The sequence below is a fragment of the Cupressus sempervirens genome, chromosome 9 (genome assembly GCF_028749045.1).
Source record: "Cupressus sempervirens isolate cs-2001-9-10 chromosome 9, ASM2874904v1, whole genome shotgun sequence".
NCBI lineage: Eukaryota > Viridiplantae > Streptophyta > Pinopsida > Cupressales > Cupressaceae > Cupressus > Cupressus sempervirens.
The window spans coordinates 444,275,491-444,297,503 of NC_143126.1; the positions used below are offsets into that span (position 1 = coordinate 444,275,491).

The 22,013-nt window shown below is 35.8% G+C and overlaps 2 protein-coding genes across 2 annotated transcripts; one reads left to right on the forward strand and one right to left on the reverse strand.

Moving 5' to 3' along the window:
• Positions 1–13,913: 13,913 nt before the first annotated feature.
• Positions 13,914–15,065, reverse strand: LOC149539214 (uncharacterized). The gene has a single exon (XM_089802526.1). The coding sequence runs from the start codon at positions 15,063–15,065 to the stop codon at positions 13,914–13,916; it is 1,152 nt and encodes a 383-aa protein (XP_089658652.1).
• A 91-nt stretch (positions 15,066–15,156) lies between these two features.
• LOC149539215 (uncharacterized) lies at positions 15,157–16,737 on the forward strand. Its single transcript, XM_089802527.1, has one exon. The coding sequence runs from the start codon at positions 15,157–15,159 to the stop codon at positions 16,735–16,737; it is 1,581 nt and encodes a 526-aa protein (XP_089658653.1).
• The last annotated feature ends 5,276 nt before the right edge of the window (positions 16,738–22,013 follow it).

Here is a 22,013-nt window from a genome sequence, read left to right on the forward strand (position 1 = left end):
AAACAATAGACAAGGAGAAGGAAGCCACAAGAGGATCTGAGACTCACTAGAAGCTCTAAAAATGGAAGCTTGACCTTCTCTAGGTGTTTCTAGGAGTTGAACTATCATTAGAATGCATTTCTAGTGCATGGAAAGCTCTAAATTAAGAATTGGTAGTTAACTATCGTTGCACTATTACTTTTTCAAAATTTTCAGCATACCTATATGAATAATGTACCTACCTTTAGGAAATTTGTGTAGGGTGCTCAATTCACCAAAAAATCAAAGTTCTCTATTTTGAAAATAGTTTTTGGGTTTTTCTCAGACAAGGTCTAGGAGCACTCTAGTGCACTTATTTTTCTCTTTTTGATGATTTATACCCTCTTTATAGCCCAAAATTGTCATAGAATTGAATTCTTGCTTCTTCTATCTAAATTCCCAAAGTGCATTTGTTTGAATCTTATCATTCATAGTTTCATAAGATGAGGAACTTGTTCAGGTTAATGTCTCCAACCTCTATATCTTTGATCTTTAGTTTAAATTCATGAATAAAAACTTACGCATGACTCCTTTGAAGGTGAAAGTTAATAGCTTAGGTGAGATCTCTATTGCTGCTGATAATGAAGATTCTATGATAATCTATACACTTGCGCATTATGTGCCACACCTTTGTGTTATGCAAACTTGCGCACCTTCGTGTTATGCACATCTTCATGCATTGTGAAGTCTATTCCTTGATTTTTTCTTCTCTCTAATCCTTCCCGGTCAGAGACCAAGTGATCTAAATTATCCAAACTAATCAAATGTTTTGAAAACTTTTCATATATTTTTTAACAATCTTTTCTAGGTCTTTTTAATTGGATTTTTTGGAGGTCTTTTGCTCAAAATTTCAAGTTAAAACTCTCATCGGTCCCTAAAACTAGGAAGTCAAAGGCTCTCTATTTTAGTGACTAAAATTAGATTTTTAGTTCTTCTTTCCAACGGTGTAAATGGTTTTGAATTCCAAGCTCTAGGTCAAAAGTTATGACCCTAACAAGTTAAGGATGCCTTTTTATTTGCACAAAGAAGAAAACATTAGTTATCTTATGTTGGAAGACCTAAATGAGAGCTCTACAAGACTTAGACTGACAAAAAGATGGGTCAACAATAGTCTAAATTCACAAGACAATTGGTTTTATCCCCCTAAAAGCCAGTTTTGTGCAATAGTGCACCTTGGAAATGGAAAAAGTGCATAGCTGTGCATTAGCACACATACGTACCTTGACAAGGTGCACATGGTGCTCATGTGCATAATTGCACACATGCACATTTTGCATTGTGTAGGTAAAAAGGTGGGGGGTTTATATAGGTGCTCGAGAGGGCCAAAGTGCACATCTCCATAGGTGTGCCTCTTGTGACGATGCACACCTCCAAGGGTGCACACATGCATATCCCCAAAGTGGGGGTGAAGTGTGCATGTGCACACTTAGCGCACCTGCACATGTGCACATTTTAAGCACATGAAGTCTTAAACTTGATCTTTTTATCTTTGTCTGACTACCTAACCCTTTTTGATTAGAGATTGGGGTTTGGCATAGACCCAGGGGAGGGTCCAAAATGACCAAGGCTTCAGACTAGATGCCTCACAAGGAATTTTGAAACTAGGGGGTCCTCATTTTATGACTCAAAATGGGGCGTGCATTGTGAACCCACAATAAATAACCCCAACAAAAGGGAAGAAATGAGAAAGGCATTTCTTTATTAGAAAGCATTCTTCTGACATGTTTCAAATGACAACTAAATTTTGAACACTTCAAGAAGCTTTCAAAAACCTTGATAGTCAAAACTTTAGAATCTTGAATCTTCAAGCTCAGTGTGTGCTCAATGTATTTAGTTCCTTCAACTTCTTGAGGCGGAGTGTATCATGAGTATCTAGCAACTTGGAGAAAATCTTTTGTTCCACTAGTCCATTCATCAGGAATCTTTGTTAAACTATTTGTCCATCACTATTTGACTAGATGAGATAATCCATTCTAAGGGCTTTTAATGAGTTATCATTTTTTTTTTGCATTTAAGGTCTTGAGTAATCTTTGGATTCTACTTTACGGAGCTCACACATTTCCATTTTATTCTTCCATGAAGCCATTTTGGAGGGCATGTCCCTATTGTCAGATTACCTTTTCTCATACCTTTTGGAATCTTTCATTCTTAACACCACCATAATTTTTATTCTCTTTCTATACCCTGACCATGCTTAGACTATGTGGCCAAGGCATTGGTGCCATTTCTTAGATTCTTTCTTTAGTTTGATAACCTTTGCGTTCCTCTTTATGCACATTATGATCTCTCATGCCAAACAATAATCTGAGTAGTTCTTTGAAAAGACCCTTTAGTCCAAACTGGTAAGTTTGAACTATCCCTTTCTTGTTGTCAACCTTGATTTGAAAATACAAAGATAATCAATCTTTAGACTTATAAAGTATTGAGAAATATCGATCTGCAATTCTAATTTCAAGACTGAAAGTCCTTTACACTTGTAAGTAGCATCCATTTTCAGTTGGTACAAGAAACAATTTTATTTGAATTCTTTGACAAAGAAATACCTCTTCCCTAAAGTTGAGACTAGTTGGGATGGGCCACATGTTGGGAACAACCCCGACAAAACATAGTGACTCCCTAACTCAAAGACTAAAAAAGAAAAAGAAGCAAAAAGATACGAAACTCAAACAAAAAAGACTTGACTCAAAGAAAACTAACACCTAACTAAAAAGATTTTTAAAAAAAACTTATATACATAAAACCTTGAATAATAAGAGTGTGGAGTGGTTGTCAACAAATTTCTCATTATGTGCAATGCTAATAAACCACCCCATATTGTTTTAAAAAATGTTGACTTGTCTTTGTACTCAAAAAAATAAAATGTGGGCAATCTTGGTTCAAATTTTGGGTACAAATGACACAAAATCAGAAGTTGTGGTAACTCTTCATGGCCATGATTAATCCACAAAAAAGTTCTCTAACCTTCAACATCACATTCAAATTGAAAATCATCAAACTGAAAGGGATAATGGGAAGATATCACCTAATCTAGCGAGTCCCCCACCATAGGGGTACACTCACACATTGTAATTTCTCCTTTTGGTGGTCTTATCTCATTGTACACAACTCCATGCACACATGGAAAAAGTAGTGTTGATGATGTAATATAGCTATCAAAACAAGACACAAAAGATAAAATATTATTTTTATGGTCCTTATTATCACCATCATTAGCCTTAAATCATGAATTGTCACATTTAGGCTCATTGGGACTAGAAAAATAATTCATAAGCCTTCCTTTCAAATTACAAGATTCATTAGTGTCATTAATCAAGGTGTTTCCTCCCTCATGTCCCAAAGAAGCCTGTTCAAAATCATACATGCCTTCCATTGCGATCTCCCAAGCTAACAAGAAATCAAGACAACTTTCTTCTGAATGGAACCCAAATGGATGGATTATACATGAATTAGTTATTGCATGGTTTGATATATGTGTATAATACCCACAAATAGACATTCCCTTAGTCAAGCCTGAGACCAAATTAAGCACTCTATCCATCTCTTCTAAGGACATATCTTTTTTTGAGGGAGGTATCTTATCATTATTTAATGGGGAATCAATATCACAATAGGAAGCATTGGTATCTTCTTCTTGATGAAATCCTCATTCAAAAATCTCACCAACCTTAGGATCTTCTGCATTTCCATCTTTTTTTGCAACTTTGAGAATTTTTGCAACTCCATGGAGTTTTGGAACTTCAAAATTTTTCTACATACTCAAAATTTCTTGGGATATCCACACTTATTGCAATATCTAACCTTGAAATTTTTCATTACTTCAAATAATTTCAACAAGTTGATCTGCTTGCACCAACACATTAGATACTGCATCTTGGCAACTAGCACATTCTAACTTTCAATGAATCCTTTGATGGAGGCGATAATAGTTAGGAAACAAAAGGATGTTTAGATTCCAGCCTTCTACAAGATACTTCAAATTTCTTGTTATTTTATCCGTAAAACCTTTCAAAACCTCATCCTTTACATGTAATTCCTTCTGAACTATCAGGGTAATATTGGTTGGAACCTCATAATGAATTGAAGTATTACAGACTTGCAGGTCTGGAGGAGTAGGATGCAACCATAGAGAGACATCATCCATTAGATACTCTTCTCTACTTCTCAAAATTTGTGTGTTCATATTATTTCTACAACAAACATGTATCCATGAGTGTCCATTCTCTTCCTCTTCATTGAATGGGAACACAAACTCCCCTTGATCATCCTCATCATTTTGTTCTCCTGCAGATTTATCACATGATTCAAACACCATGACACTAAACTGCAAAGGTTGTTCCTCCATGATTTGGGGAGGCTGATTTGAAACATCATTGTGCCCATATTCATTTTTACTTGGACTCATGCTTGTAATACCTTTAATTCTCATTGTTGATGTTACCATAAAGGCCAAAATTTTTGCTCTGATTTTGAGAATAATTGTTTTGGGCGGAAATTTGTCTCGAATGATTGCCTTGTTTTCTTGAGGAATTCAACTTTATTTTCATAAGTTCATTAGATAAAAGAGACATCATCTTCTTCATGGCCTTAAGCTTCCTAGCCATATTGTTCTCAAGTTTAGTAGGTGGAGAAGTCTTTTTCTCAAAGAATACAGTCTTTTGGGGCTCATACCATGAATATGTAATTGTTGGCATCAGAGTAGTAGTAACCTACTTTGTGAATGTAATAGCATCTTTGAAGACCTTTGCAATGGTATCAATGTCTCTGGGTTGGAGCCTTCTTCAAAAAATAGAAGTTAATGAATCCATTGTTCCAAAATAGATCTCGATGATAGCCTCTTGTGGTACAATGTATGGAAAATCCATTCTTTGATACATCCTATATAAGCGATGATTAAAGTGTGAAATAGTCTAGTGGAGATCCCTCTTAATTGAGATGAACTGATGATGTAGGATAGATGAATCAATATAGATCTTAAATTATTCTACAAACTTGCTCTCAAAAGAATTCCAATCCCTTATTGATGTTGGTGGTAAATTGAGGTACCAATTGAATGTCATTTCCCCCAAAGCGTAAGGGCAAAGGCAACATACCACTTCCATATGCTGAATTTGGTTTTGATTAAAAATTTATTTGAAAATTTTAATATGATCTTCTATTGTTCATGATTCTCCATAGATGAACCGTGGAGAAAACTTTTTAGGATTTTTGGGCAAGTCATGTAATGGACCAGTTAGATTAAAAGGTGAAGTTTGGGCATTGAAGAAAGACATGGTACATAATGATGGGAATGTGTGAAGTAGAATGTAGAGAGGACGACGATGATGGAATTTGTAATGTGAATGGGTGGTGTTCTTGGTATCCCTTTATCATTGTGATGCTTGTGAAAGTGACTGAGTTCTAGGAACTTTTGTTTTTCTAGAAAAGTGCACCTTTGAAGAAGTAGACTTTCTCAAAGCAACACACTTTGCACACCTTCTGTCAGTTTTACAAAGAATTTTTTTTGAACTTCTGAAAACTTCAAAATTTCAAAACAATGAGTTGTTTTTTTCTTTCGAATGGTATGAGGCCCTCTTTCTAGTTCCACTTCTATTGAGCTGGCATTTTGTACGATGTTGAATGACATGAATCCTTTTGAACTCCTCCCTTGAAAAGCTGATCTTGGATCAACTCCAAGTTTCCAAGCAATCTTGTGACCTACTAAAATCTGTTCAATTGAAGATAAATATGTTAGTTCATGACGAGGCCTTTGCTGGTCCAACCAATTTAGATAAGATTTATAAAGTATTGTTTTGAAAGTAACCACAATATATATATATTTTTTGGTATTTTCTATTTTATAATGAATGCAATCTATTAATGCAACTATATGAATTCCTAATTTAACCAAGTGTTAGAAAATAAAATAACAAAGATAAGGTAATGAGAGATGAAATCAAAAAACTTGAAAAAGAAATTCCTTATGGACATAAACCACGGTAACAACATGTTTGTAAGTTAAATCATCGAAAATATTGGGTAGGAAACCAATAAAAATAGGAGCAACACTTCCTCAATTCCACTGATGCAATCGTCAATGGAAACTCAATAATAACCAAAAGATGTTTCACTTCTCATCAAATAGCAAGGCCACAAAAAGTGTGCTCATGCGAGAGAAGAAGCTATGCAGGAACAATAGGTGATCTTTTCTCCAACTCAGTACATTAGTGAAATTTGTTAACACAAGGCAAACACAAGAACTAAAAGTCACACAATCAAATCAAAGTAACACTTGGCACACCTTCACATGTGTGCACTTTAAGCACTTGAAGTCTTAAACTTGATCTTTTTATATTTGTTTGATTGCTTGACCCTTCCTAATCAGAGGTCAAGGTTTGACCTAGATCTAGGGGAGGGTCCAAAATGACCAAGGCTTAAAACTAGATGCCTCATAGGGAATTTTGAAACTAGGGGGTCCCCATTTTGTGACTCAAAATGGGGTGTGTATTGTGAAACCACAACACTGCCTTATCATTTATTATGTTTCTATCTCCTTGTAGTGTGCATATCAGTTAGTGTAGCCGAGCATATAAAGGTTAGAATAGATTTCATATTAGGAGTTAGATCTATAGAACTAAAAGAAGGTTTACACGCATTCATAACTATGGATTTTGTAGGCTATCATATACATCAACCTACCTAAGTCATTCAAATATTTGGGTGACTTGGTTATTTCCTTTCCCACTTTTTGGTTAAGAGCATACTTGCAAAATACTTGATCTATTAAAGACAATATCAAGGGAGTTGTACCTTTCAATTCAAAGGGTAGTGATATTACCCATACACTAACCTAATATGTTGATTCCAGTTTGTTCTCCCCCCACGTTGGGCACACAAAGAGTCAAGTTATAAGCCAAAATATAGGAAGGAAAACCTGTTACCAACATGGCATATCATACTATTAATTTTAGATAACAATACTATCATTAAAAAGAAGAAATCGTTGAACCTTTGTCCTCCATAAAGTCTATGGGTGCACAAATGTGCAGTGATTGAGAAAGTGGAAAACAACGTTCATTCAAATTAAATTAAAATGACATAAGACTGGACAATGAGCTCCTTTACTTGAACAACTTTGGAAGATTGGGTAACTATCTCTAACTTTAACATTAGAGTAGAAGATTATACATAAATGATTTTCATTTTAATGCCTATTAAATAAAAGGCTATACAGAAATGTAATTATAATTAAACCCATTTTTTTGAAATATTAGATAATAATTAAAATAGGAAAATTCTTACAAAATGAAGTGTCTATTTATTACAATGGAAAAAAATACTTTTTTATTATATTAAAAATTAGTGTATGGAGAGAGTTTTTATTTACTTAAAAAATATTTCTATTAAATATTCAAATTTTTATTGAAAGAACTCTTTAAATCTATCAATTTATACCAAAAAGAAATAACATACTTTACAATATATTTTAAATAATAAATACTAAAAAATTAAAATACATAAATATAAATATTTAGATTTTTAAAATAAAGCAATATGGCATTACATTATTAAAAATATGGTAGATTTAAATGTTTCCATAATAATTTTTTTAATAAAAGAGATATTATATTTATTATTTACACCATTTGAAGGTAATAATTCTCATAAATTAGAGATCCTGCTCAAAGTATTGAAAAACACTACAAAATAACATATTGCTTAAAAAAAAAATGAAACCTTACAAATTTTGTTATACTCTCATGGATGCCTATAGCCTTGTCCCATTTCGACACAATTTTTTGAAATTTGGCACGTGTTGATTGCATTCCCTTCAATGCTTTTAAAGTGTAAGGAAGTTTGTGCATATCTACAATGATCATAGTCTAGAAGACCATTTTTTGTTTGAGGCATTTTGCTACCCCTCCATGTGTCATGTTCGTGCTTCCAATTTTTTACACATATCTTGCAAACTTGCAAATACAAACAAAATATTGAAGTGAGTGACTTAAGACACGTAATTTTGTAGCTAGCCCAAAATACCTATTGCAACAACTATGCTTCAGGATTAATGGAAGAGATGAATGACTCTTCTTATTTTATATATATTTTTGCAAGCGCATTGAGGTAGCTTCTATATTTATAACTCCTTCACCAGTCATGCCTGATGGCTAAGTATATTTGGTCATAAATGATCCTTTCATTTCACATTTGATTTTTTTTTTTTAATATTTTGGTTGATATGATTAAAATTTGGGATGTAAAGTAATTTTAGTTCCTTTCCTCGCTTATTATTGAATGTGGATTTTGGCCAACATGCCAAAAAACTTTATCCATAGAACTATTTAAATTTTCTTCTACATTCTGGCACTATATTTGAGTACTTTTTATTCTACTTGAGATAATTTGATTCAAGTATTTGAAATCATCATATAGGAATACAATTAAAAAAACAACTTTTAATCAAGCAGATTAAGAGTTTAATTTGTGTGTCATAACAGGCGTTGATTTCTTAAGGAAAAATACAAAATAAATGATTAAGAAGTAGTTGATCATCATCATTCAAAGCGATTTGAGATGGTGTATTCAAACCTACTTGTTAAAGCCAAACTTTTGGGCTTAGATATTTCTAATGAGGCATCTATTATAAAGAAAATCAATGAAAAGTGGCACTTCAATTTGAAAAAGTAATCTTATGCTATCACCTATTTGTGATATGTGTTTTCAAGAAAGCACTAATTAATGATGGAAGTGATTGAGTATGGTGAATCAGAGTATCAATGCACTATGCATATAGATAAGTTTTAGGTACAAATAGGAGCTTGTGCAATGCCCCACTTGAAGATCCTTGGAACAAGGATTCAATACAAGCCAAGATATATATATGCAAGTATGAATGCACATAACAACATCATACAGGGATCACAAAGACCACAACAAAAGACTTCACCACAATCTGACAACCAACGGATCTCTGAACGCCACTACCAAACTGACACACGCAAATAAAAGCCAACAACGACCACACACAAGATGAGGGATCAAAAAAATGACCACCAATCAACAAAACACCAAGCTGGGGTAAAATGTAGAATCCTAAAATTTGGCTAAGTCTAAAATCTTTAAGCCTTGAAAATTGGTTGTCTGAATTTTTGAAGCCCTAAAATTTCCTAGAATCTTTATCTTATCTCTGAGAGGTTTGAAACCTATCTCAAATGAATCGTTGCATATATTAAAATATATATGTCAACTTATACTTAAATAATATATTTTAAACCCCAAGAGACTGACTACTGAAACACACACAACTAAAATCAAAATGTGACACCATAGGGTTGAAGAACACCGAAGAGGGTATCTAAATAAAATTCAAAAATTTTGGACCAGATTGAAAAGTGCCCACTGCCCACCTGCACAAGTTTTTACAAAAACTAGGCAATACTTTAATACAACATAGAAAAGTATCGTGCAACATTTCTAAAGAACTAGGGTGACACTTTTAGGGACTAGGCGATACTTCTCCTTAAGGCATGCAACACTTTAAGGGTGTCGTATGACATTTCTTATAAGGAGGTGTGATACTTTCTAGTATCATGCGATAATTCTCCAAGATGCGTGCGATAGAATCATGGGACGCACGACAAAGTTTCAATGGGCATGCGATACATTTTTGTGTCACACCATGTTGATAAAATGTTGCCCATAGAAACACAAAAACACTTAAGGAAAACACAAAAGGGAAAAAACAGAGAAAAATAGAGTTCAAAACCTCCACACTGGGGAGTACCAGATCCATATAGATTGAAAAGCGAACACTTGAGTGCATAATCAACAATATGCCAAGGAACAAGAAAGAGGAACATCTATCAATCTAAATCATAGAAATAACAGAACGTATTGAAAACAACATTGCAATGTACATAAATAACATCGCAATAATTGAACAACTAAAACTAAGTACGTAGTTCCTCCCAACTGTCAATAACATCATAAGACCATCATGGATCCTAGCCATCCCCTACGCGTAACATCCGAAGCCACCAATCAGATCATCGGTACTATTATAATAGGGACATCAATACTAAAACATGCTACAATATAAGCATAAGGAAATCTAACATGCTAGTAGAAAAGCATAAGATATTCCTACAAGTAGATAACATCTCCTATCACATGCTAATCATCATACTAGGGAATGCATCAAATAAACTAACATCATCTAAACATGATATCCAAGCATTTCAATGAAAGCATAAATCACAAGAAAGCATACTCCAGAACCCGAAGCATGAAGTGAAAACATCTAGCAACGATCGCACTAGGATAAAAGACCATCTTTGTACATTGGTCCCTAGCAATGTGGAGGTACCTATGCCTCCCAACCACATGGCACCTGTAGGTCCACACCCACCATGCTGACGAAGATAAAGATCCAACCACAAACACACAGAACAACATCCACGGCTAACACTCATGCCAGACAGTATGATGGTTGTAACCAAGAACCTAAGACAATGCAAGGAGTATAGGTCTTGGTCAGACACTCAATAGGCTACTAAGTAGGGACTGACATCATGGAGAGTCGCTTGGCATCGAAAATTCCAAGCGCTAAATGGGTGCTCACACATTGTGTCCTCAAACTTAATCGGGTGCTCACACATTTTATTATCTTAAATTTTATTACCATTCACACATTTTATTTAGTTATCACTTATATAAAGCTTCCTCTACCAACCCTATGGTGTCATGACACCAGGCTGCAAGATAGAAGCCCCCTCCATATGCTACCCTACCCTACCCATGCTCATCCTATGACAAGTTTCTGTGGGCATGCATACTCCCATCCCAACCCCAAAGATCATAACTTTTAAAAGTACCACAGAAGATCGGGCCTCACAAGTCACCTAACAAATGTACGTGCACATACCTGTGTGTGGCACATCACCATCACAAAGATCAAAACACAAGGAAAGGATGAGAACACAATGCAAAACAAAACACCCAACCAAAAGCAACTCAGGAGGATGGATTCTACATGAATCCCAAAACCAATAAAACCATACATCATGAAATCACTCTACCGGCCTCAATCCAGGAATATGGATTCTACATGAATCCCAATGATGCAACAAAACCAAACATCATGAACCCACTCAATCGGCCTCAATCCGAGGGCATGGATTCTACATGAATCCTAGTGTCCACAAAACAAAAGCAAAGGTCCAAAAGAAACCATAACACTAGCAATAAAATTACTCAAGTGAACACAAAGTTGAGAGTACAGGTGTGACACCCATCCCAATGCAACATAAAAGTGCAATAGTGGTTTGACTGATATCCAAATGGATCATCCAGGTCCACAACCCACATTGTGCCAAGAAAACCCAAGAAAATAGGGTGGCACACAAAATGAGGTAAAAATCCCAAAATTTTAAAAAACTTCAAAATTAAAACCCATTTGACCTTTGGGCACAAAAACCCCAAAAATCCAAAAATAAATGAGTTTAGACACCGTATGCAAAAATAGATAGCATAACGACGTAAAATTCCAAACCCTCATCCCGAAAAAATAGGGAAATGTTCATACCCATCCAACTGGGTAGAACTAGCATACAGAAATGGAGGGGAACACTAGTTCTTAGCCTCCAAACAAACAGCTACCAAAAACAGAAGCAAAAATAATAAAATAGGAAAGCCCTACCTCATAGCTAAAAGGGAAAAATGGGAATCTGAACCATAAAATAATAGCATGTAGAAGTAGCTAAAAATCATGCCAATCCAAAGTTTCCCCGAGTTGGATCCAGAGCCCAACCTCGCAAAGATCCCATGCCCGTAGCTCTCACAAAAAAAAAAGAGTGAATCCTCATGAAGAGGATTTTGGGTTTTACTCTCAAACTTTCTAATTCAAAAGTGAGAAGTCAGGAATTAAATTCCTTTTTGGATACTTATTCACTTTTCAAGTGAATAATCGATTAGGGCAATTAACTAGCCAACCTAATTAAACCTTGAATCGACCCAAATGAAAATAGGCTATTCCTAGAAATAGGAATTCATCTATGAAAAAGTTTCCAGAAATTAAAATAAATCAATTAAAAAGCCCAAAAGCCCAAAAACACATAAAATTCCTTAATGACTTTCATGACAATGTGAAACTCTAAATGCATAGACACACTCACTAGTCTAATCACATAATGCAAATGAGTTCGGATTTAATAATCATCGAAAGGTTTAATTTAAACATTAAATTAAGGATATGTCGACCATATAGGGACAACATTGGTAAAATATGAATGGTTGAATCACTAACTCCATGTGCCACTGCCAGGGATATAAATCCTGCACACTAAACAACACGATCAAGTGTAATTGCATATAACAACATAGCCAAAGCAATAAATACATTAAATCACCTAATTTAACCATTTATTTAATTATATTAAAATAATCTATTTACATCACTCACGTTCGCATAAAGCATAACAACGCAAGAATGAAGTAAATAACCATAGCATTAAATCCATCACATAACATAATCAGTGATATGCCCAAATATCAGATAACTAGATATCATCATAAAACACACTGTCATCTCAAAATGACATCATTATACAATACAATCAACTAAGCAGCATAGTATTCTAACATCTATGATACTAAAATTAAAGTATAACATTTGACCCTTAGGTCATCTCAAATGTAAAACATAAGATAAGTGACAATATCTCTTAGATCAAAACATAACAAGTAAATATCTACATCATATACCCAATGAATTCAACAAGGAAAATCCATTTCTAATTATATCATGAGAATTTTTGGAGTTTGATTGTGTTGTGATTTTTAAGCATCAACGTTTCGGATCACACACAGTGATCCATCATCAGGATGAGGAGTGCAAGAGAATAGAGAAAAAAAAATAAAAAATGTAAAGTGGCAGAATGGAGGGAGCAAAGAGATTAAAAAAGGAGGGGGGGGGGGGGGGGGGGGGGGTGGGGTTAGTTGAGGTAGCCCGCAGATCGAGGGGGGGGGGGGGTGGGTGGGGGGAACTAGGATTCAAAAAATTAAAAAGAGGGCAATTGGTGTAGAGGAGAGAAGAGAAGATGGAGAAGAAAAAACAAAAAATTAAAACATAAAAATTCAAAATTGAAAAACTAAAACTAAAAAAGAACAAAAAATACTAATTTATACTAATAACGAAATAATGCAATAAAGAGAAAAATAAGAATTACGAAATAAAGAACAATGAAATAAATATATAAAAATGGTAAATAAAGTTAAAAAACTAAAAAATGAAAAAAGGCAGGAAAGAAACAAAACAAATAAAAACCAATTAAAGGGGGGGGGGGGGGCGGGGGGAACAAATTTTTAACAACAACAAAAAAAAAAAAAAAAAGAAATAAAAATGAAAAATTAAACAAAGAAAAAAAGGAAAAGAAAATAAAAAGATAAAATAATATAAAATGAAATAGCTTTTAATATTACAGTTTTAAAGAATTAAAAAACTAATAGATAAAAAGAAAAAACGGGGGGGGGGAAAGTAAAGTAAAGAACAAAAAAAGGAAAGGACGACAAGAGAAAACTAAATAAATATTGAAATTAGTTGGCGCGACTAAGAAGAAAAAAATGAAAAATGAAAAGACACTACGCACAATAACCCTACCCCCAATAATAATGAAAACGAGATAGAGTTTGAGCACGAGAACCTGAAAGAAGGAAGAAAAGCCAAGCCCAACAACCAATGAGAAAATAAAAACTCGGGGGAAGGGCGAGAAATGGGGAGCCCCAAGGAGGGAGAGCCAGACACCAAAGAGGAATAAAAAGAAGAACAGGAAGGAGTAGGGGACTGCTACTGACCAGCAACCAGCACCAAGAGGAAAAAACAAAAAAGAAGAAACAACAGAGGACGAGCGCAGATCGCGAGACTAGGATCGATGGCACTTGGCTAACATCGGAAACCAGGAGGGGTTTAGGGTCCATCCCTCGTCCCTATTAAGGTTTATGGGATGACCATTGATTTCAATTGCTTCCTTAAGTTTCCTCTTGACATAATTGTCCTCCTTAGATAAGAGACGAGCATCTTCTAGGCAGATGTGATGTTTGGTGGTAGATGAGTGTTCAGCTAAGGCTGACTTTTGAACCCTATCATGTCTGATGTCCGCACTATGCTCCTTGATACGAGTGCTAAAGGAGCGACCGGTTTCACCTATATAAGGCATACCACAGGAGCAAGACACTTTGTAGACTCCTGATTCTGAAGAGACATCATTGGAGTCTTTGAGTGCAGGGGTCCGGTTTTTTATCCTATGTAAGGTTTTGAAAGCCACCTGTAAGCCTTTTTTACTCAAAATCTTGGCAAGCTTTTGCGAGACACCATCAACGAAGGGAAGAGACACAAAGGAGGGGGGTGGAGAGGGATTGGGTTTGGGAGCAGAGAGGGATAAGAAGAAAGAACGAGCTTGGGCGAAGGCCTTCGAAATTTGTTTACCGGAGTACCCATTCAGTTTGAAGACTTGGCGAAGGTGGGTAAGCTCCAGATTTAAGTGGTCATCGTCACAGATTCTGTGGGCCCTTAAAGCCAAGGTCTTAAGGATGCCAACTTTTTGGCTGGGATGGTGATGAGAAGAGGCATGGAGGTACAAATCAGTGTGGGTGGCTTTTCGAAACACCCGACGACCTAGAGATCCATCAGATTTCTTAATGAGTAACACATCAAGGAAGGGTAACCGGTCATTGGATTCAAGCTCTTTGGTGAAAGAAATGCAAGAAGAAATACTGTTGATATGCTGGTGAAACTCCTCAAGTTTCTCCATCCCATGGGGCCAACATACATTGGTGTCATCAACGTACCGTTTCCACCATTTTGGCTTGAGGGGGAAAGAACTAAGGGCCAACTCCTCAAAATGCTCCATATAAAGGTTAGCAATCACTGGGGAGAGGGGGGAGCCCATGGCGACACCATCTACTTGCTCGTAAATTGAAAGTGCAATACGCTCGCTCCCTAACGATGAGGCTGACGAAATTCGACAAGATTGTGCGGTTGCACTTAGACATGCTAAACCTCCGAAGCGCAACATTTCTAGGAGAGAGTCTCTAGCTTTCAGCAATTTTTTGAATAATAATGATGTTATTCTTGTAAAAGCTGACAAAGGCAATGCTACTGTAATCATGAGCAGACAGGACTACATTACTAAAATGACCAACCTTCTCTCTGATTCGGGTAGCTACAGAGTCCTTTCCATTAACCCTTGCTCCAAGATCTCCAAGAGGGTCAAAGGAGCCATTTCTTCCTCTTCGTTTGATGATGGCACCAAGAAGAGACTTTTACCTTCCAAAGAGGTGACCCCGCGCATCTATGGTGTCCCAAAAATTCACAAAGCAGGCGTCCCCCTCAGACCCATTGTGGACACCAGAGGTTCCCCCACTTACCTTCTTGCCGCTCATCTTGCCAAGTTAATCTCCCCCCTAGTGGGCATCTCCAGGACTTTCATCAAGGATTCGTCCCACTTTGTTAATTTCATCAAAGATACCAAGCTAGAGAAAGATGACATCTTGGTCAGCTTTGATGTGGTCTCCCTCTTTACCAAGGTTCCTATTTATGATGTTGTTGAAGTGGTGAAGAGAAAAACTAGCATTGAGATCGCCAATCTTGTTGATCTATGCTTAAGATCAACTTTCTTTTCCTTCCAAGGGGTCATCTACGAGCAAGTAGATGGTGTCGCCATGGGCTCCCCCCTCTCCCCAGTGATTGCTAACCTTTATATGGAGCATTTTGAGGAGTTGGCCCTTAGTTCTTTCCCCCTCAAGCCAAAATGGTGGAAACGGTACGTTGATGACACCAATGTATGTTGGCCCCATGGGATGGAGAAACTTGAGGAGTTTCACCAGCATATCAACAGTATTTCTTCTTGCATTTCTTTCACCAAAGAGCTTGAATCCAATGACCGGTTACCCTTCCTTGATGTGTTACTCATTAAGAAATCTGATGGATCTCTAGGTCGTCGGGTGTTTCGAAAAGCCACCCACACTGATTTGTACCTCCATGCCTCTTCTCATCACCATCCCAGCCAAAAAGTTGGCATCCTTAAGACCTTGGCTTTAAGGGCCCACAGAATCTGTGACGATGACCACTTAAATCTGGAGCTTACCCACCTTCGCCAAGTCTTCAAACTGAATGGGTACTCCGGTAAACAAATTTCGAAGGCCTTCGCCCAAGCTCGTTCTTTCTTCTTATCCCTCTCTGCTCCCAAACCCAATCCCTCTCCACCCCCCTCCTTTGTGTCTCTTCCCTTCGTTGATGGTGTCTCGCAAAAGCTTGCCAAGATTTTGAGTAAAAAAGGCTTACGGGTGGCTTTCAAAACCTTACATAGGATAAAAAACCGGACCCCTGCACTCAAAGACTCCAATGATGTCTCTTCAGAATCAGGAGTCTACAAAGTGTCTTGCTCCTGTGGTATGCCTTATATAGGTGAAACCGGTCGCTCCTTTAGCACTCGTATCAAGGAGCATAGTGCGGACATCAGACATGATAGGGTTCAAAAGTCAGCCTTAGCTGAACACTCATCTACCACCAAACATCACATCTGCCTAGAAGATGCTCGTCTCTTATCTAAGGAGGACAATTATGTCAAGAGGAAACTTAAGGAAGCAATTGAAATCAATGGTCATCCCATAAACCTTAATAGGGACGAGGGATGGACCCTAAACCCCTCCTGGTTTCCGATGTTAGCCAAGTGCCATCGATCCTAGTCTCGCGATCTGCGCTCGTCCTCTGTTGTTTCTTCTTTTTTGTTTTTTCCTCTTGGTGCTGGTTGCTGGTCAGTAGCAGTCCCCTACTCCTTCCTGTTCTTCTTTTTATTCCTCTTTGGTGTCTGGCTCTCCCTCCTTGGGGCTCCCCATTTCTCGCCCTTCCCCCGAGTTTTTATTTTCTCATTGGTTGTTGGGCTTGGCTTTTCTTCCTTCTTTCAGGTTCTCGTGCTCAAACTCTATCTCGTTTTCATTATTATTGGGGGTAGGGTTATTGTGCGTAGTGTCTTTTCATTTTTCATTTTTTTCTTCTTAGTCGCGCCAACTAATTTCAATATTTATTTAGTTTTCTCTTGTCGTCCTTTCCTTTTTTGTTCTTTACTTTACTTTCCCCCCCCCCGTTTTTTCTTTTTATCTATTAGTTTTTTAATTCTTTAAAACTGTAATATTAAAAGCTATTTCATTTTATATTATTTTATCTTTTTATTTTCTTTTCCTTTTTTTCTTTGTTTAATTTTTCATTTTTATTTCTTTTTTTTTTTTTTTTTTGTTGTTAAAAATTTGTTCCCCCCGCCCCCCCCCCCCCCCCCCCCCCCCTTTAATTGGTTTTTATTTGTTTTGTTTCTTTCCTGCCTTTTTTCATTTTTTAGTTTTTTAACTTTATTTACCATTTTTATATATTTATTTCATTGTTCTTTATTTCGTAATTCTTATTTTTCTCTTTATTGCATTATTTCGTTATTAGTATAAATTAGTATTTTTTGTTCTTTTTTAGTTTTAGTTTTTCAATTTTGAATTTTTATGTTTTAATTTTTTGTTTTTTCTTCTCCATCTTCTCTTCTCTCCTCTACACCAATTGCCCTCTTTTTAATTTTTTGAATCCTAGTTCCCCCCACCCACCCCCCCCCCCCCCCCCCCCCCTCGATCTGCGGGCTACCTCAACTAACCCCACCCCCCCCCCCCCCCCCCCCCCCCTCCTTTTTTAATCTCTTTGCTCCCTCCATTCTGCCACTTTACATTTTTTTTTTTTCTCTATTCTCTTGCACTCCTCATCCTGATGATGGATCACTGTGTGTGATCCGAAACGTTGATGCTTAAAAATCACAACACAATCAAACTCCAGAAATTCTCATGATATTACTAATGGATTGTGGAAATCAAATGACCTTAATCATTTCTAATTATTTAAGCATTTAATAATGATAGTTTACACAACATTAAAAGGGCACTTAAAACACATAAATGAACATAGTCATAAACATGGCTAACCACTACTACAGGAACCTAGCCAGTATAGCATGGTAATAGTTCACAGTGCAATCTCTACACACATCTCAGGGTAATCACATAACAACCTCATGATACCATCTCAATCCTAGTAAGCACTAGCACAAACCTCAATGAATCATAAATCATATCATAAGCATAATCAAAGCAACTGATATAGAAACATACATCAAATCAACTCTACGATGTAGACTACTCATGGTCACAATCATGATCCATCACAACAAAAGATCAACAAGGTTGCATGCATCAGGACGACTTACAGAAGTCAAATGGGAGAGGCACTACAGCTTAGCTTGTAGCCATAGTAGAGGAGTGTGGGAAGGTAGTAAATGGTGCATGGAGGGGAAAGCAGTGTGTGAGCATCCCAAAATGGGATAGTGTTCTCTTCCTTTACAAACTCTTGGCTCCTCAATTGTTGTAATGGGGTTTAGATCTATTCTATGTTAGAGTAGCCCCCCAAGCCCTTATAAGAAAGACTGTAGCAAATGCAACTAGAACTAAGAATATCTTGCACCTTAATTTATACACCAGTCATTGAGGTCACAATAACCTCCTTCGGTGGCAACTAGGACTTTATTTGGAGTTCATACGCTTCTTGTCATCTTGATGTTGGCATTTCATGTTTTCCTTCCATTTTAGTCAAATGAAAATGTGTTACACATTTGGGACGAGAGGTGGAGTACGACCACTAAAATTTAGATGACCACTATGTTGTAGTAAAGGCTTTAGCCTAGTGCCCATTCCTAGACAATCTATTAGCATGTCGAAGAGGAATGACATATAGATTTATCAAAATGTGGAATGTGCACACAGGTTCATGTCTTATTTCTCTAGCTCTCAGATGTGTTCCCTCTTATGGAATAAGCAAAAGATGCATTTACTTATGTTGGCTAATCCATTCAGCTTTTAAATTATTGAGTCTCTTGCATGCCTGAAAATTTTCCATTAAGAAATCTAACATATAGATGGAATCTAGAATTTTCTAAACCTACTATGCTAGATGTTCTCTGCCTCAAAATGATGACCATTTAATGCAATAACATTACATTATATGGGCTCTCAAAGTATTGGACCATTTTTTTGTTATTTTTCTTATCTAAATTTGATTTTAGTCCTTCCCTTTTTCCATAACAACAAATAAGATATTAGAAAAATAACAATTTTTTTTTTGAAAATATACATTTGAAATTTAAACTTTAGAAAAAATTTATAAGATTAATTTTTTTTGTAATTCAATTGGACAATAATAAGTTTTTGATAGCTTTTAAAAAAACTAAATGATTCCATAAGTATTCTTGTGAACAACATAAACTAATAAAACAACTCTTCCTAACAAGGGTTCTATTAAGTAAGGTGAATCATTTCATTTGTCTTACCATTTTACATATTTTTTCATACTTGTCTCTTTCAAGGTTAATTCCTAAATGGGGGCTTGACCAAGACAAGCCCCTCTCCCCAAAAAAAAACCAACTTTTCTTGTGTACAAGAATAGGTTATTAAAATTGTGAATTCAAATTTAAAAACTGATAGTTGAGAGCTTCTAGAATATTCTGGGTTGACTTTAGTTGTGTACTCTGGGAAGATGCCTTTTATCCAATAATCTACTAGTATACATCACCTAGATCAACCTACACCTGGAGATCTAAAATTTTAAGGGTTTTATGTATTTTCTATTTTGATTCTAGATTCACAAATATATTTTTTTAGCAGTTGTATATTAATAATTTTTCAAGTTGAAAGGCACTTTCCATTGCAAATCTTGAGGTCAATTTTCTATTTTCTTTTCATTTCATATCATAATTTATTTTCCTAGTGTAAGTGGATTGATTGCATAAAAATCATTCCTAGATCTATTCATCTTTGTCATTTAATCACTTGGTTCACTTTACTTTCACATTGCATATCTAAGTTTAATAAACATTGCATGAAAGAGGACTTGTTTGCATAATTCCTTAGTATAATTTGGGTTTAGTATTGGCATCCCTTCATCTTATTTGGATTTTTTTATAATGTAATTTGGGTTGTATTGAGAGTTATGTTTGGAAGCCATGCTTTATCTTATATTGAATGACTAAGGGGAAATATGTCTAGCTAATGAATTCATCTCATCTAGTTTATATTATTATATTCATTGATGTCATTTCCTCTCTAAACATTTTTTTGAACTTGGCATGTGATACTTACTTACATTTTGGAGTTTATTTTTTATATCTTGTGGAGTTAGATCTCTTTATCTTTCTTGTTGCATCTACATCTACTTTGCACATTCTTGATTTTATTAATGGTATTTATATCTACTTCACATATTCTTGATTTCATTAGTGGTATTATAACTGTTGGAATACTTTAGAATAACTAAGAGGGGGTGGTGAATTAGTTATCCAAGGTCCAGATGTATAAGTAAAACTTTTCATAGCTTATTGAACCCATAAAACATTTATACTCATGCATGCATCCAATAGATTATGCAATCACTTAAAACTTGTAGGTTACTGTCAAATCAACTTGCAGAAATGTAAACATGAAACATAACAGATTCATCAACACACATGACACAATGATTTACGTGGAAACCCAATTTGGGAAAAACTGCCAGTAACATGCTACTCTTTTCACTCTTCTGACGTGATACCCTGTGAAAGGCCAACCCCGTTAAAGGTTACAATACACACTGTTAAATGTGACCCTGTTAAAGGATTTCAATCACCCTGTTAGGAGTGAGCCTTGTTAGAGGACTTTAGACCATTCACTTGGAATGTCACCCAGTTAAAGGATTTACAAATGATTGTTAGGTCAATCTTAATCCAAAGGATTTACCCTAGACTGATACAATTGTTAGAGAGTAATAGTAAGGCTTTGATCTGATACAACTTACAACTTCATTTGTAGATTACAAATCACTATTCAGTCCTCCATTCTGCTTGGCCTTCATACATTGCAGCTCTAATAGCTTGTTCACCCTTCAAGCATTTGTATCCTTAAGCCTTCCTACTTAACATGCCATTGCAGACTCTTCTCTTAGGTCACTTGATGAAGCAAAACCCTTGACTCCTTGTCTTCCTTAGGTTCTCGTACATAACAACATTGCTTCATGACTAGCCATTCCTATAAATAGGAAATTAAGATATTTTTCCACTCATTCTCCATTGTCCAATTTAGGGTTAAGATGGATTAGGTAGGATACAATGTATCTAACCCACATTCCATATCTCTTCTAGAAACCTCTCTTAGAATCCACTTTGAATTCTCCTAAAAATAGTTTACCTTGAATTTTGTGCCATCAGTTCATCAACCTTATCTTTCACCTAGTTCACATAATCCAAGAAAAAAAACTTGTCATCTCAGATTCATCAAATTCACGTTCTTTTAAATAATGCATCAGCTTAGCATTATCAAACTTCTAATGCTCAACATGCACTACGTTGCTCAACATCCATTGTGAAATTAGTTAGCACAAACTAAAGTTTACTGGTGCTTGGCATGAACTAAACTTTACTCAACATCCACTGTTCTACTTGACATACACTAGAATAAGCATTTACTTGGCTCCAACTAATTTTTGCTTAGCTTGCACTGACTTTGCTCGACACCTACTATCCACTCAGTCAAGCTTGGTAGAAAAACTTTGTGTAACTTGTTCTTCTAAACTTTCTTTGTGTAACAAACCTTTGTAACGTTAAGTAGATTAGTAATACATCATGTCATCATTGTCTTAACTGATTCTTGTACCTCATTACATAATCATAACTCAACCTTTCCTCTAGGTGCTATTGTTACATCTTTTGATCAAATCCTCTTCATCAATCATCTAAGTGATAGTACTTAAATCATATAAGTAATTATCTTACCAACAAAGTTTGGCATCAGTGACAAAACAATGATTGAAGCATATTGGTCATACTTATATGTTCTTAACAATCTCCCTCTTTAATTAGCTTCTTCAATCTATTCCCAACAATTTCCCTCTTTGGCATTGATGGCAAATCAAA

Excerpts from the sequence above, each read along its gene's own strand:
- LOC149539214 (XM_089802526.1), bottom strand. The coding sequence starts at position 15,065 with ATGTTGCGCTTCGGAGGTTTAGCATGTCTAAGTGCAACCGCACAATCT.
- LOC149539215 (XM_089802527.1), top strand. The coding sequence starts at position 15,157 with ATGAGCAGACAGGACTACATTACTAAAATGACCAACCTTCTCTCTGAT.